This window comes from Schistocerca nitens, chromosome 7 (assembly GCF_023898315.1).
Source record: "Schistocerca nitens isolate TAMUIC-IGC-003100 chromosome 7, iqSchNite1.1, whole genome shotgun sequence".
NCBI classification, from domain to species: Eukaryota; Metazoa; Arthropoda; class Insecta; order Orthoptera; family Acrididae; genus Schistocerca; species Schistocerca nitens.
Genome location: NC_064620.1, coordinates 577,007,180 through 577,019,323, shown reverse-complemented (window position 1 = coordinate 577,019,323; position 12,144 = coordinate 577,007,180). Strand labels below are relative to the sequence as shown.

At 43.3% G+C, this 12,144-nt stretch overlaps 1 protein-coding gene across 1 annotated transcript in view; it reads right to left on the bottom strand.

Moving 5' to 3' along the window:
* The window catches only part of LOC126195755 (serine/threonine-protein phosphatase 6 regulatory ankyrin repeat subunit A), a 427,181-nt gene that overhangs the window by 263,616 nt on the left and 151,421 nt on the right, over positions 1-12,144 (bottom strand). Inside the window, exons 8-9 of the mRNA XM_049934383.1 lie at positions 6,977-7,347; positions 888-1,134 (exon numbers count right to left, since the gene is read on the bottom strand). Of these exons, the coding sequence (XP_049790340.1) occupies positions 888-1,134; positions 6,977-7,347 (618 nt within the window). The remainder of the gene's footprint in view (positions 1-887; positions 1,135-6,976; positions 7,348-12,144) is intronic.

Genomic DNA, 12,144 nt, shown 5'->3' with positions numbered 1-12,144 from the left:
TCAACGACGAACCTGGGTGCACGAGTGGCAATAAGTCATTTTTTCGGATGAATCCAGTTTCTGTTTACAGCATCATGATGGTCGCATCCGTGTTTGGAGACATCGCGGTGAATGCACATTGGAAACGTGTATTCGTCATCGCCATACTGGCGTATCACCTGGCGTGATGGTACCGGGTGCCATTTGTTACACGTCTCGGTCACCTCTTGTTCACATTCACGGCACTTTGAACAGTGGACGTTACATTTCAGATGTGTTACGACCCGTGGCTCTACCCTTCATTCGATCCCTGCGAAACCCTACATTTCAGCAGGATAGTGCATGACCACATGTTGCAGGTCCTGTATGGGCCTTTCTGAATACAGAAAATGTTCGACTGCTTACCTGGCCAGCACCTTCTCGAGATCTCTCACCAACTGAAAACGTCTGGTCAATGGTGGCCGAGCAGCTGGCTCGTCACAATACGCCAGTCACTACTCTTGATGAACGGTGGTATCGTGTTGAAGCTGCATGGGCAGCTGTACCTGTACACGCCATCCAAGCTCTGTTTGACTCAATGCCCAGGCCTATCAAGGCTGTTATTTCGTCCAGAGGTGGTTGTTCTGGGTAATGATTTCTCAGAATCTATGTATCCAAATTGCGTGAAAATGTAATCACATATCAGTTCTAGTATAATATATTTGTCCATTGAATACCCGTTTATCATCTGCATTTCTTCTTGGTGTAGCAATTTTAATGGCCAGTAGTGTATGTTGTCACTTGTTGTTTACGCTTAGCATTTGGACTCTAGTGCACAGAACTGAGCGGATACATCAAGACGCTGACTAAGGTCCAGGTGTGCAGCTGGACAGATGGAGGGATTGGGGAGGCGCTGTGGCCGAGCTCACCTTGGTGCAGGCCATGACGAGGCTGGGGTGGCGCTGCAGGAAGAGCTGCGCCACCTCGGAGAAGTTGTTCTGGGCGGCGGCGTGGATGGGCTTCTGGCCCATGTCGTCGGTGGCGTCGATGTCGGCCCCCAGCTCGAGCAGCAGCCGGCACACCTCCAGCTGGCCCGTGCCCGCCGCCAGGTGCAGCGGCGTCTGCTTCTTCAGCGTCAGCACGTCGATCGTCGCGTTGTGGTCCTGCACCAGGAACCTGCCGCGCGCACACCGTGTTAGCACCTCGTCAGCGCCGGTCCTCACTCACCAGGGCCCTAACAGCCTGACTGCCCATTATACTCAGCGGCAGAGGGGAAAATACTAACTCAGGCATGTAGTTCAGAATCCTGTGGGCCTCTGGTCAAGACGTAATGGAGCATAGCAGGTACACGAAAAAAAAATGTACAAAGCGAGATGTTCAACAAACTCCATTGGCAGACGTTACGAGACAGGCGTTGTGCATCACAGAGAGATTTACTATTGAAATTTTGAGAGAGGACTTTTCGGCATGAGTCCGGCAACATATTATTTCCCCCACGGGTACATCTCGCCTAATGACCGGGAGCAGAAAATTCGTGAAACTAGAGCCAATACAGAGGCTTACCTACAATCATTCTTCTCACACGCTATTCAAAGATGTAGATGGTGTTGATATGTGTTTTTCTAAGTATGAGGATGATGTACAAATTTTCCATGTGGCATGCAGGCTAGATAACATAGTGATCTCGCCAGCCAATGCTGTCTTTTCTCGACTGAATGCCAGTTAATGAGAGGGGGTTGCCCAGAAAGCAATGCACCGTATTTTTTTCTCAGCGGAAAAGAATGCTACGAATGCGACACGTTATGTATGTACTGACTGAAGTGTCCTGAATGAGCGCGCCAAGTTTCCGTCACATCCGACAGATAGCGTAGCTGCAGGACAGTTCCAAAATGGCTTCTATAAGCGATGTACATTACAAGCAACGTTCCGTCATTGAATTTCTCACTGCAGCGAGAGAAACTGTGGGGAATACTCACAAACGCTTATGAAAAGTCAGTGGAGCATCTGCTGTCGACCCAAATTCAGTTAGTAGCTGGGCACGGAGGGAGAGGTCATCAGAAGTTGATTCGGCGGAGCTCCACGATTTGCAGGTACCGCCCACGGCTGTCACACCTGACATGTTGCGCCGAGGTGATGTCATTCGCCAGGACAGCGCATTACGATTCTGCAGTTGGCGGTGCATCTATTATCAATCAGCAAAGGAAGTGTGGATACAATTATCCGCACTCTTGGATATTCAAAAGTGTGTGCAAGTTGGGTCCCCCGGTGCCTAACGGTGAATCACAAATCGCGCAGAAAAATTATTTGGCTTGATTTGCTGCAACGTTTGAAGCTGAGGCGGAGGCCTTCTGGTCTCGGATTGTGAAAGGTGATGAAACCTGAGCCCGAAACAAAACGACAGTCGATTGAATCGCGCCGTTGTCACTCCCCACAGAAAAAACAATGATCCAAAGCATCTGCTTCCGTCGGTAAGGTCATGATCGCCGTATCCTGGGACTGCGAAAGTGTGATTCTCATTAATGTGATGCCAAGAGGCGGTGCCATTAGTTCAGGAGCATGTGTCAACCGATTAACAAAACTGAAGACGCGCTTTCGGCGAATTCGGCACTACAGCAACACAGGAGATATTTTGCTGCAACACGATAACACTCGGCCCCACACAAGTCAGAGGACTGCTGAAAAAATTGCGAAACAGGGTTGGACAGTGTTACCCCATTCCAACCTACAGCCCTGACCTAGCTCCCTTGGTCTTCTACTTGTTTGGGCCATTAAGGAGGGTAGAACGTCAAAAATTTAAAAATATTCGATTTTTCAAAATAATCCTATTTTGTAGCGCACGTCTTCCTGAATAGTTTTATGTATAAAACACATATATTTGAGAGATTATAAGACACATTATTTGGTCTGCAGTGTACCAAGATGCAGGGCCACACCCCTCTGCGTAGCAGTCTTCTGTCATACATAAGCGTATTTCGCTCTGTAGAATTCGAATGTTTATATTTGCACCAGAGACTGTAATACTTGAAACAAATGACTATAGTCAGGGACCTTGCAAATGAAAACTGACAAAATGTCTTCATGGCCGTGTCCAAAACCCAAATGAAAGTTTTAACCACAGTGTATGGGAAAGATTGCCAAAAACCATTTTTGCGGGAAGAAGTGTACTTGCTATTGGTGTTTACTATGCAATTTCATGTTTTAATGATGGTGAGAAAAGCAGGTAACATGTTTTAGAGAAAATGGGAATTAAGACCGGAGTGAACTGCATCAAAGTTTCGTATGCGGTAGACAGAGAGCGTGTAGTGTAAGCAGATAAAGCATTTTTGGAGGTGATAAAATCAAGAAGAGTGCATCATAGGGATGTGAAAAGGGAGAAAACTGATTTAGAAAATGAAAAAGAACCTACTTATGGTGCTGGAGAGTTCTAAAAGAATCCCAAATAGAAGCAGAAACTTTAACGGCCATTTTCCACAAAACACAAATTTCTGTACTTAGGTGCATGTAACATCCAAAATAAATATCCTATTACTTTCAAAAATGGTATGCTTATTAAACACATACTCCTTAATGCAAAACTCTAGAATTTTTTCAATCTATTAGAAACTGTGGTAAAAATTGAGATAACTATAAAATTTGAGTTTTTTCTAAATATGAAGTTTCAAATGTAGCAGCTCATTCATTTTTTATAAATTAAATAAATTCTAGAGTTTCATACAGCTGTAATGGTTTTTATGCTGTGGGAAAGTCATCGAAGGATCTCTCTTACTTATGAAGAAAAGTGTACGTATAGCAACAGATGCAGCCAATGGTAAAGGAAAAATGATGAAATTTCACATGTAAAAAAAAAATTTATTTTGTTATGTTTTTGAACTTCCACTGCTATGAGTGTGAATCCTGAATCCTTCCTGGTCATGCTGATAAAGTTTTATGAATTTGTTGCATGTGAGGTACGCCAGTTATGCCAAACACCGTTTTTCTCAATACCCAAACATGTTTCAGCACCACTGTGCCATCATCAGTGGGTTTTCGTTTTTATTTATTCCGCAATTTGAACATTTTTGTTAAATGATTATAAAATTATGTGCATTTTTAGTTCAAACAACAGATCGTTTCTTTTTGTAAATACCTTTACATTTGGTGTGTACGAATATTCCGGATCACTTGTGTGTTAATTACTACAGGTAGCTTGTCATCTCACACAAATGATCCAGAAAATTCATGCACACCAAATATAAAGGTATTTACAAAAAGAAACGATCTGTTGTTTGAACTAAAAATGCACATAATTTTATAATCATTTAACTAAAATGTTCACATTGCAGAATAAATAAAAACGAAAACCCGCTGATGATGGCACAGTGGTGGCGAAACATGTTTGGGTACTGAGATAAACGGTGTTTTGCACAACTGGTGGACCTCACATCCAACAATTTTAACTGCAAACACAGCCAATACAAGGAGCTGCAAATCAAAATGATGGATATTTTATGAATTTATTTGTAAAAGTATAGACAGTGGAGTTTAAAATGTCCTGTGGTGTCTCTGCTGCTCCACGTCGGCCCGTTTAACGTCCTACCCCCCTTAAAGGAAGCCATTCGTGGAAGAAATTTTGAGGACTAAGGGCAGGTGATTCTGTTGTGTTGGCAGAAGAGCCAACACCGTGTTACTAGAGGAGGCTGAAATGCACGCGTTTTAGCTCACGCAGGCTGGCGTGAGGAGGGAAGTACTATACTGACGTGAGGTCTGGAACATGACAAGGAATTAGTATTCAGAAAGCGGACGTAATTAGTTTAATACTTAACTTTAATCCATTAATGATGAACGTCGCTCTTGACGGTACATGATTCACAATATTATCTGTTCAGAATACATTGATAGATACTGAATATGGCGCCTTGCTAGGTCGTAGCAAATGACGTAGCTGAAGGCTTTGCTAAACTGTCATCTCTGCATATGAGATCGTATGTAGACAGTGAACCATCGCTAGCAAAGTCGGCTGTACAACTGGGGCGAGTGCTAGGGAGTCTCTCTAAGACTAGACCTGCCGTGTGGCGGCGCTCGGTCTGCAATCACTGATAGTGGCGACACGCGGTTCCGACGTATACTAACGGACCGCAGCCGAGTTAAAGGCTATCACCTAGCAAGTGTGGTGTCTGGCGGTGACACCACAGATTCACACAGTTAAACACTGTCTCCGCGATCAGGACAAGTGTTGGGAGCGACGGGGCATACGCGCCCTCGTTTCGCGGTGGAGGAAGGCCATAGAACGGGATGGAGATTATGTGGAAACATAGGGTGTGTAGATAAAACACGATTTTTGTGTATAATTCTCGTTATGTTCAAAAAATAATTCTCGAAAAAAAGCGGTGCATTACTTTCTGGGCAACCCTAGTTGAAATGTTCAAACGTGCGTGAAATCTTATGGGACTTAACTGCTAAGGTCATAAGTCCCTAAGCTTACAAACTACTCAACCTAAATTATGCTAAGGACAAACACAAACACGCATGCCCGAGGGAGGACTCGAAATTCCGCCGGGATCAGCCGCACAATCCATGACTGCAGCGGCTCAGACCTCTCGGCTAATCCCGCGCGGCCGGCAACGCTAGTAGTAGTACGAGGGCAGTTCAATAAGTAATGCAACACATTTTTTTTCTCGGCCAATTTTGGTTGAAAAAACCGGAAATTCCTTGTGGAATATTTTCAAACATTCCCACTTCGTCTCGTATAGTTTTATTGACTTCCGACAGGTGGCAGCGCTGTACGGAGCTGTTAAAATGGCGTCTGTAACGGATGTGCGTTGCAAACAACGGGCAGTGATCGAGTTTCTTTTGGCGGAAAACCAGGGCATCTCAGATATTCATAGGCGCTTTCAGAATGTCTACGGTGATCTGGCAGTGGACAAAAGCACGGTGAGTCGTTGGGCAAAGCGTGTGTCATCATCGCCGCAAGGTCAAGCAAGACTGTCTGATCTCCCGCGTGCGGGTCGGCCGTGCACAGCTGTGACTCCTGCAATGGCGGAGCGTGCGAACACACTCGTTCGAGATGATCGACAGATCACCATCAAACAACTCAGTGCTCAACTTGACATCTCTGTTGGTAGTGCTGTCACAATTGTTCACCAGTTGGGATATTCATAGGTTTGTTCCCGCTGGGTCCCTCGTTGTCTAACCGAACACCATAAAGAGCAAAGGAGAACCATCTGTGCGGAATTGCTTGCTCGTCATGTGGCTGAGGGTGACAATTTCTTGTCATTGGTTGTTACAGGCGATGAAACATGGGTTCATCACTTCGAACCTGAAACAAAACGGCAATCAATGGAGTGGCGCCACACCCACTCCCCTACCAAGAAAAAGTTTAAAGTCATACCCTCAGCCGGTAAAGTCATGGTTACAGTCTTCTGGGACGCTGAAGGGGTTATTCTGTTCGATGTCCTTCCCCATGGTCAAACGATCAACTCTGAAGTGTATTGTGCTACTCTTCAGAAATTGAAGAAACGACTTCAGCGTGTTCGTAGGCACAAAAATCAGAACGAACTTCTCCTTCTTCATGACAACGCAAGACCTCACACAAGTCTTCGCACCCGAGAGGAGCTCACAAGACTTCAGTGGACTGTTCTTCCTCGTGCACCCTACAGCCCCGATCTCGCACCGTCGGATTTCCATATGTTTGGCCCAATGAAGGACGAAATCCGTGGGACGCACTACGCGGATGATGAAGAAGTTATTGATGCAGTACGACGTTGTCTCCGACATCGACCAGTGGAATGGTACCGTGCAGGCATACAGGCCCTCATATCAAGGTGGCGTAAGGCCGTAGCATTGAATGGAGATTACGTTGAAAAATAGTGTTGTGTAGCTAAAAGATTGGGGAGTAACCTGGTGTATTTCAATGCTGAATAAAACAACCCCTGTTTCAGAAAAAAAATGTGTTGCATTACTTATTGAACGACCCTCGTAGTAGTAGTAGTAGTAGTAGTAGTGGTGGAAGTAGAAGTGTGAACATGACGAGACTGCTGACCTGCAGAGGTGCGCGTATCCGTTCATGGCGGCGAGGTGTAGGGCGGTGCGGCCGACGCGCGACTTGCTGTTGATGAAGGCCTTGTGCGTGAGAAGCGCGTCGCACACCTCGAGGTAGCCGCGGTCGGCCGCCAGGTGCAGCGCCGAGCGGCCCTCGTTGTCGAAGACGTCGACGCGCGCGTGGTTGGCCAGCAGCGTCGAGATGAGCCGCATGTGGCCGTGGTGGCACGCGATGAGCAGCGGCGTCCAGCCCACCGCGTTCTGCCGGTTCAGCGCCTTCTGCACGTCCGTCTGCGTCATGCGCGACAGCATCTCCGTCAGCACGTCGTTGTTGCCCGCCAGGGCGCAGCAGTGGAATGGCGTCTCCTGGGCCTGTGGACACGCCCGCCACCGGGTCAGCGAGCGCGCTCCACCTCCCCCCCCCCCCCCCATCCAGTTCCAAGACCCCTCTCAATATGCGTGGCGTAACATGTACGAGTACATTCGTGTCTGCAGTAGGGATGGGCAAACTTGTTCTACATCTACATCCATACTCCGCAAGCCACCTGACGGTGTGTGGCGGAGGGTACCTTGAGTACCTCTATCGGTTCTCCCTTCTATTCCAGTCTCATATTGTTCGTGGAAAGAAGGATTGTCGATATGCTTCTGTGTGGCCTCTAATCTCTCTGATTTTATCCTCATGGTCCCTTCGCGAGATATACGTAGGAGGGAGCAATATACTGCTTGACCCTTCAGTGAAGGTATGTTCTCGAAACTTTAACAAAAGCCCGTACCGAGCTACCGAGCGTCTCTCCTGGAGAGTCTTCCACTGGAGTTCATCTATCATCTCCGTAACGCTTTCACGATTACTAAATAATCCTGTAACGAAGCGCGCTGCTCTCCGTTGGGTTGGATCTTCTCTCTCTCTTCTATCAACCCTAACTGGTACGGATCCCACACTGCTGAGCAGTATTCAAGCAGTGGGCGAACAAGCGTACTGTAACCTACTTCCTTTGTTTTCGGATTGCATTTCCTTAGGATTCTTCCAATGAATCTCAGTCTGGCATCTGCTTTACCGACGATCAACTTTATACGGTCATTCCATTTTAAATCACTCCTAATGCCTACTACCAGATAATTTATGGAATTAACTGCTTCCAGTTGCTGACCTGCTACGTTGTAGCTAAATGATAAGGGATCTATCTTTCTATGTATTTGCAGCACATTACACTTGTCTACATTGAGATACAATTGCCATTCCCTGCATCATGCGTCAATTCGCTGCAGATCCTCCTGCATTTCAGTACAGTTTTCCAATGTTACAACCTCTCGATATACCTCAGCATCATCCGCAAAAAGCCTCAGTGAACTTCCGATGTCATCCACAAGGTCATTTATGTATATTGTGAATAGCAATGGTCCTACGACACTCCCCTGCGGCACACCTGAAATCCTTCTTACTTCCTTCGTCTTTCGTTCATCCTTGGGAACTAAAGTGCGTGTCATTTACGACGGCGGCCGAGATTAGGTTCGTTCTGCGCATCTGACGTCACAAAACACAGTCAGCCAATGAAACAGAGAACGACGTTGCCAAAGCTCGACTGCAGTGCAGAGCATGGACGAGTGGCTTCAGTTTTAGAAACGTTCAGTCATAAATAAAATAATTGAACAAAAGCAATGTCTTGATAGCAGACTGTCTTTTATAGAAAGTTTGGAAAAAGCATTCTTTATAACAATTGCTTCATATTCTATTAATTAATTAAACCAAATAAGCAATAAGCCTCCTAATTCAGGCGATAGCAAGGAAAGGTGTTTGTATCATTCTCACGAACCGCTTTTTCGCAATAAAGAACAGCCGTTATTGTTTATTTCCTATTGTACTTCGTGAATAATTATAATCATACCAACTGAGTCTGTCGGTATTCTGCGTGATAGTTTTAAAACACCTCCAGGTGTTTATTCGAATGTTGTGCTGCGTTAGCGTAATGGTTAAGATAACTGGCTGCTAAGCTAATCATAATTAGTTCTCGGTTTTTCTAATTTTGTCCCCCGATATTCCTTTTCACAGCAATTAAAAACAATGAAAAGGCACACATACAATATTCATGTTTTCTGTTTTGTTTCTATATCTTCTCTTCCGCAGTCGCTGTTTTACTATTCAAATTGAGATATATTCATTGCGACACTATTAAAAGTATTATTTAGAGCAGAATTTCCGCTCGTACGTTGCCGAGCTACTTGATTGTCTGATGCAATTCTTTGCTTCGCTGCTTTGGCAGCATCATCATATTAAATGTTTTCGTCAACTGATCTATGTTTTGCCAAGTATTTACTGTCCGTTGTGACAAACACAAATTTTTTGCTCACTGCGCCTCACTGAGAATATATATATTTTAGTTTTTATGTTTCATTACGTCCACAATTCAGTTTTGTGTACTTCGCCAATTTTGTTTTAATCAGAACTTTTTAGAAAAAAGCGAAATGACTCTGCTATAAATAAGACTTTTATTACAGTCGCGAAAGACGGAATATTTCTCAATATTACATACGACACCTATCTGGTACTTAAATTAAAAGTGATATTGTTATACAGTAAATTTTATATGAAATTTAGGTATCTTGTCCACATTTCATTCTCAACACGGTGGCAACTAAAATCGATCATACGGAAAGTATACGCTATGGACTTTTACTTCTGCAAACTCTTCAAAATTTCGTGTAATGGTTTACTACATTTAATGATGCACAATGGCTGCGTTGAACATCGAAACAAAATTAAGTAATTTATGGGGGGAAGGTATCAGTGAATAAGATGTCTAAAAATCAAATTTTTGGGCCAAATAGTTTTTGTGAAATCGAATAATAAGTGTGTCAAAGCAGTCAGATCACCATGCGTCAGCACAGGCGAGCAGTGCAGTGATGACAAAATACAGGGAGCACGTCTCTGTAGCAGTGAAAGGGTTAATGCGGCCGTGGTGGCTTTACTTCATGAACTGCGCCCTCCCCCCTAAACGAAAGTTTGTGAACTATACTATACTATGGCGCTTCTTCTCTTGGCGCGTGCGTCGTTTGCAACTGGCAACGCATCGATCTCCCGCGTCTGGGCGGGCATGCGCGAGCCGCCAAGATAAAAGATTTCAACTACAGTTCACTGGTCATCGTTATGTTTTGGGAACCGTTCATTGTTACTCGTTCACCTTTCATTTGTGAGTGGTACAAGGGTAATCCCAAAAGGAAGGAATCCTTTTTTTGTTTTGTTTTTGTAAGTACACAGACCTGTTCATTTCTACAATGGTTTACATCAGTTTACAGATTGAACATTTAGCTATTTTTCGACATAATCACCGTTTCTGTCGATGCATTTTTGTAGACGCTGTGGCAGTTTTTGTATGTCCATATCATACCAGCTCGCCGCCATGCTGTTGAGAAAGTTATGAACCTCTTCTTTCACCTCATCGCCGGAAGAACACTTGCGTGTTCATAATATAGAAACTTTCTAAAGCCAAGATCGCATAAATATTTCTTTATTTACAACAACCTGTTTCTACAGGCTATGCTGTCATCTTCGGGTCTTCAAAAGCTTTGGTTGTGAAACGTTTTTATTTCGACTTGGAACCTCACGCCAAGTTCTCACAAAGTAACAATAAAGTTTCCTGCATCTAATAAACTACAAAAGAAACTAATACATAATAGAAAGTGTAATTATGCTCCATATTCAGATTCTGAAATACACAAGGTAACATACCACGAATGCTTCATGTTCTATCCAGGACAAACATGCCGAAATTTCAACACCAGGTACACAGAGCACATTAAAGCCTAAGATACAACAAACACACTACATCAGCAATAGCAACACGCATACATAATACAGGACACCCATTTGGAAAAATATAGCAAAGTGTCAAAGTACTCCAGCGACTAAAATAAAGGACATAAAATGGATTTGCTAGAAGAACTGGAGATAAATTCACATTATAGAAAATATGAAGATAAAATATTAAACGGAAAAACTTGAAAGTGAATCAGTGAATTTCTTCAGATGTTTCGATAGTACACTTAAATAAAAATTGTAACACATAGAAATAAGCACAATTGCAAAAATCGATATAAGTAAATTATGAGCCAAATTGTTTTGATAAATAACCTCTGTACAAAAGCATATCATAATCGGTGGAAAATCTATAATGTTATCTCTGTGGACTACTTGTAAGAACATCTTTGTAACTATTTTGCTTAGGCCGGTATTACACTATCAAATTTCTTTGTCAAAGATTTGATCAAAGATGTGATCCAATATTCCGTCCAATATATTTGACAAAGATCTTTGACGTAGCGCTACAGGGGGTATTACACTGTCATCAAATTTTTCGTCAAAGTTCAAGATGACTGACAACAACTTGTTATTAACCGCAGCAGTTCTATGTACTCCAATTGCATTGTGTGCACATGCGGAAAAGAAGTGGGGGGAAAAAATGGAACCATACATACGAGGTTGACAGTCTTAAAAGTCCTGGGATTACAACTTGATAATAAATTCAGTTGGGAGGAGCACACCACAGAACTGCAGAAACGCCTTAACAAATCTGTATTTGCAATTCGGGTGTTAGCAGACATAGGCAACATAAAAATGAAAAAGCTTGCATACTTTCATTCCATAATGTCATATGGGATAATATTTTGGGGTAAATCTTGAAGTCAAACAAAAGTTTTCAAGGTCCAAAAGCGTGTAATACGTATTATTTGTGGAGTAAATTCACGGACCTCCTGCAGAAACCTCTTCAAAGAACTGCGTATACTAACTACTGCCTCTCAGTATATTTACTTCTTAATAAAATTTGTCATAAATAATATATCTCTTTTTCCAACAAACAACTCAGTTCATACATACAATACCAGGAACAAAAATGATCTGCACAAGGACTTAAAAGCACTTACTTTAGTTCAAAAAGGAGTCCACTACTCAGGAACACTCATCTTCAATAATTTGCCAGGAAACATAAAAAATTTAGTTAGAAATAAAGATCAGTTTAAAAGGAGCCTGAAAGACTTACTACTGGCCAACTCCTTCTACTCCATTGGCGAAGTTTTTAATAGAAACAAATGATGTATTGTATTTATTTATACTATTAGTATTTTTATTTCAGCTTAAAAAAAATCGACATGTTCCACATCCACGAGGATCTCCTC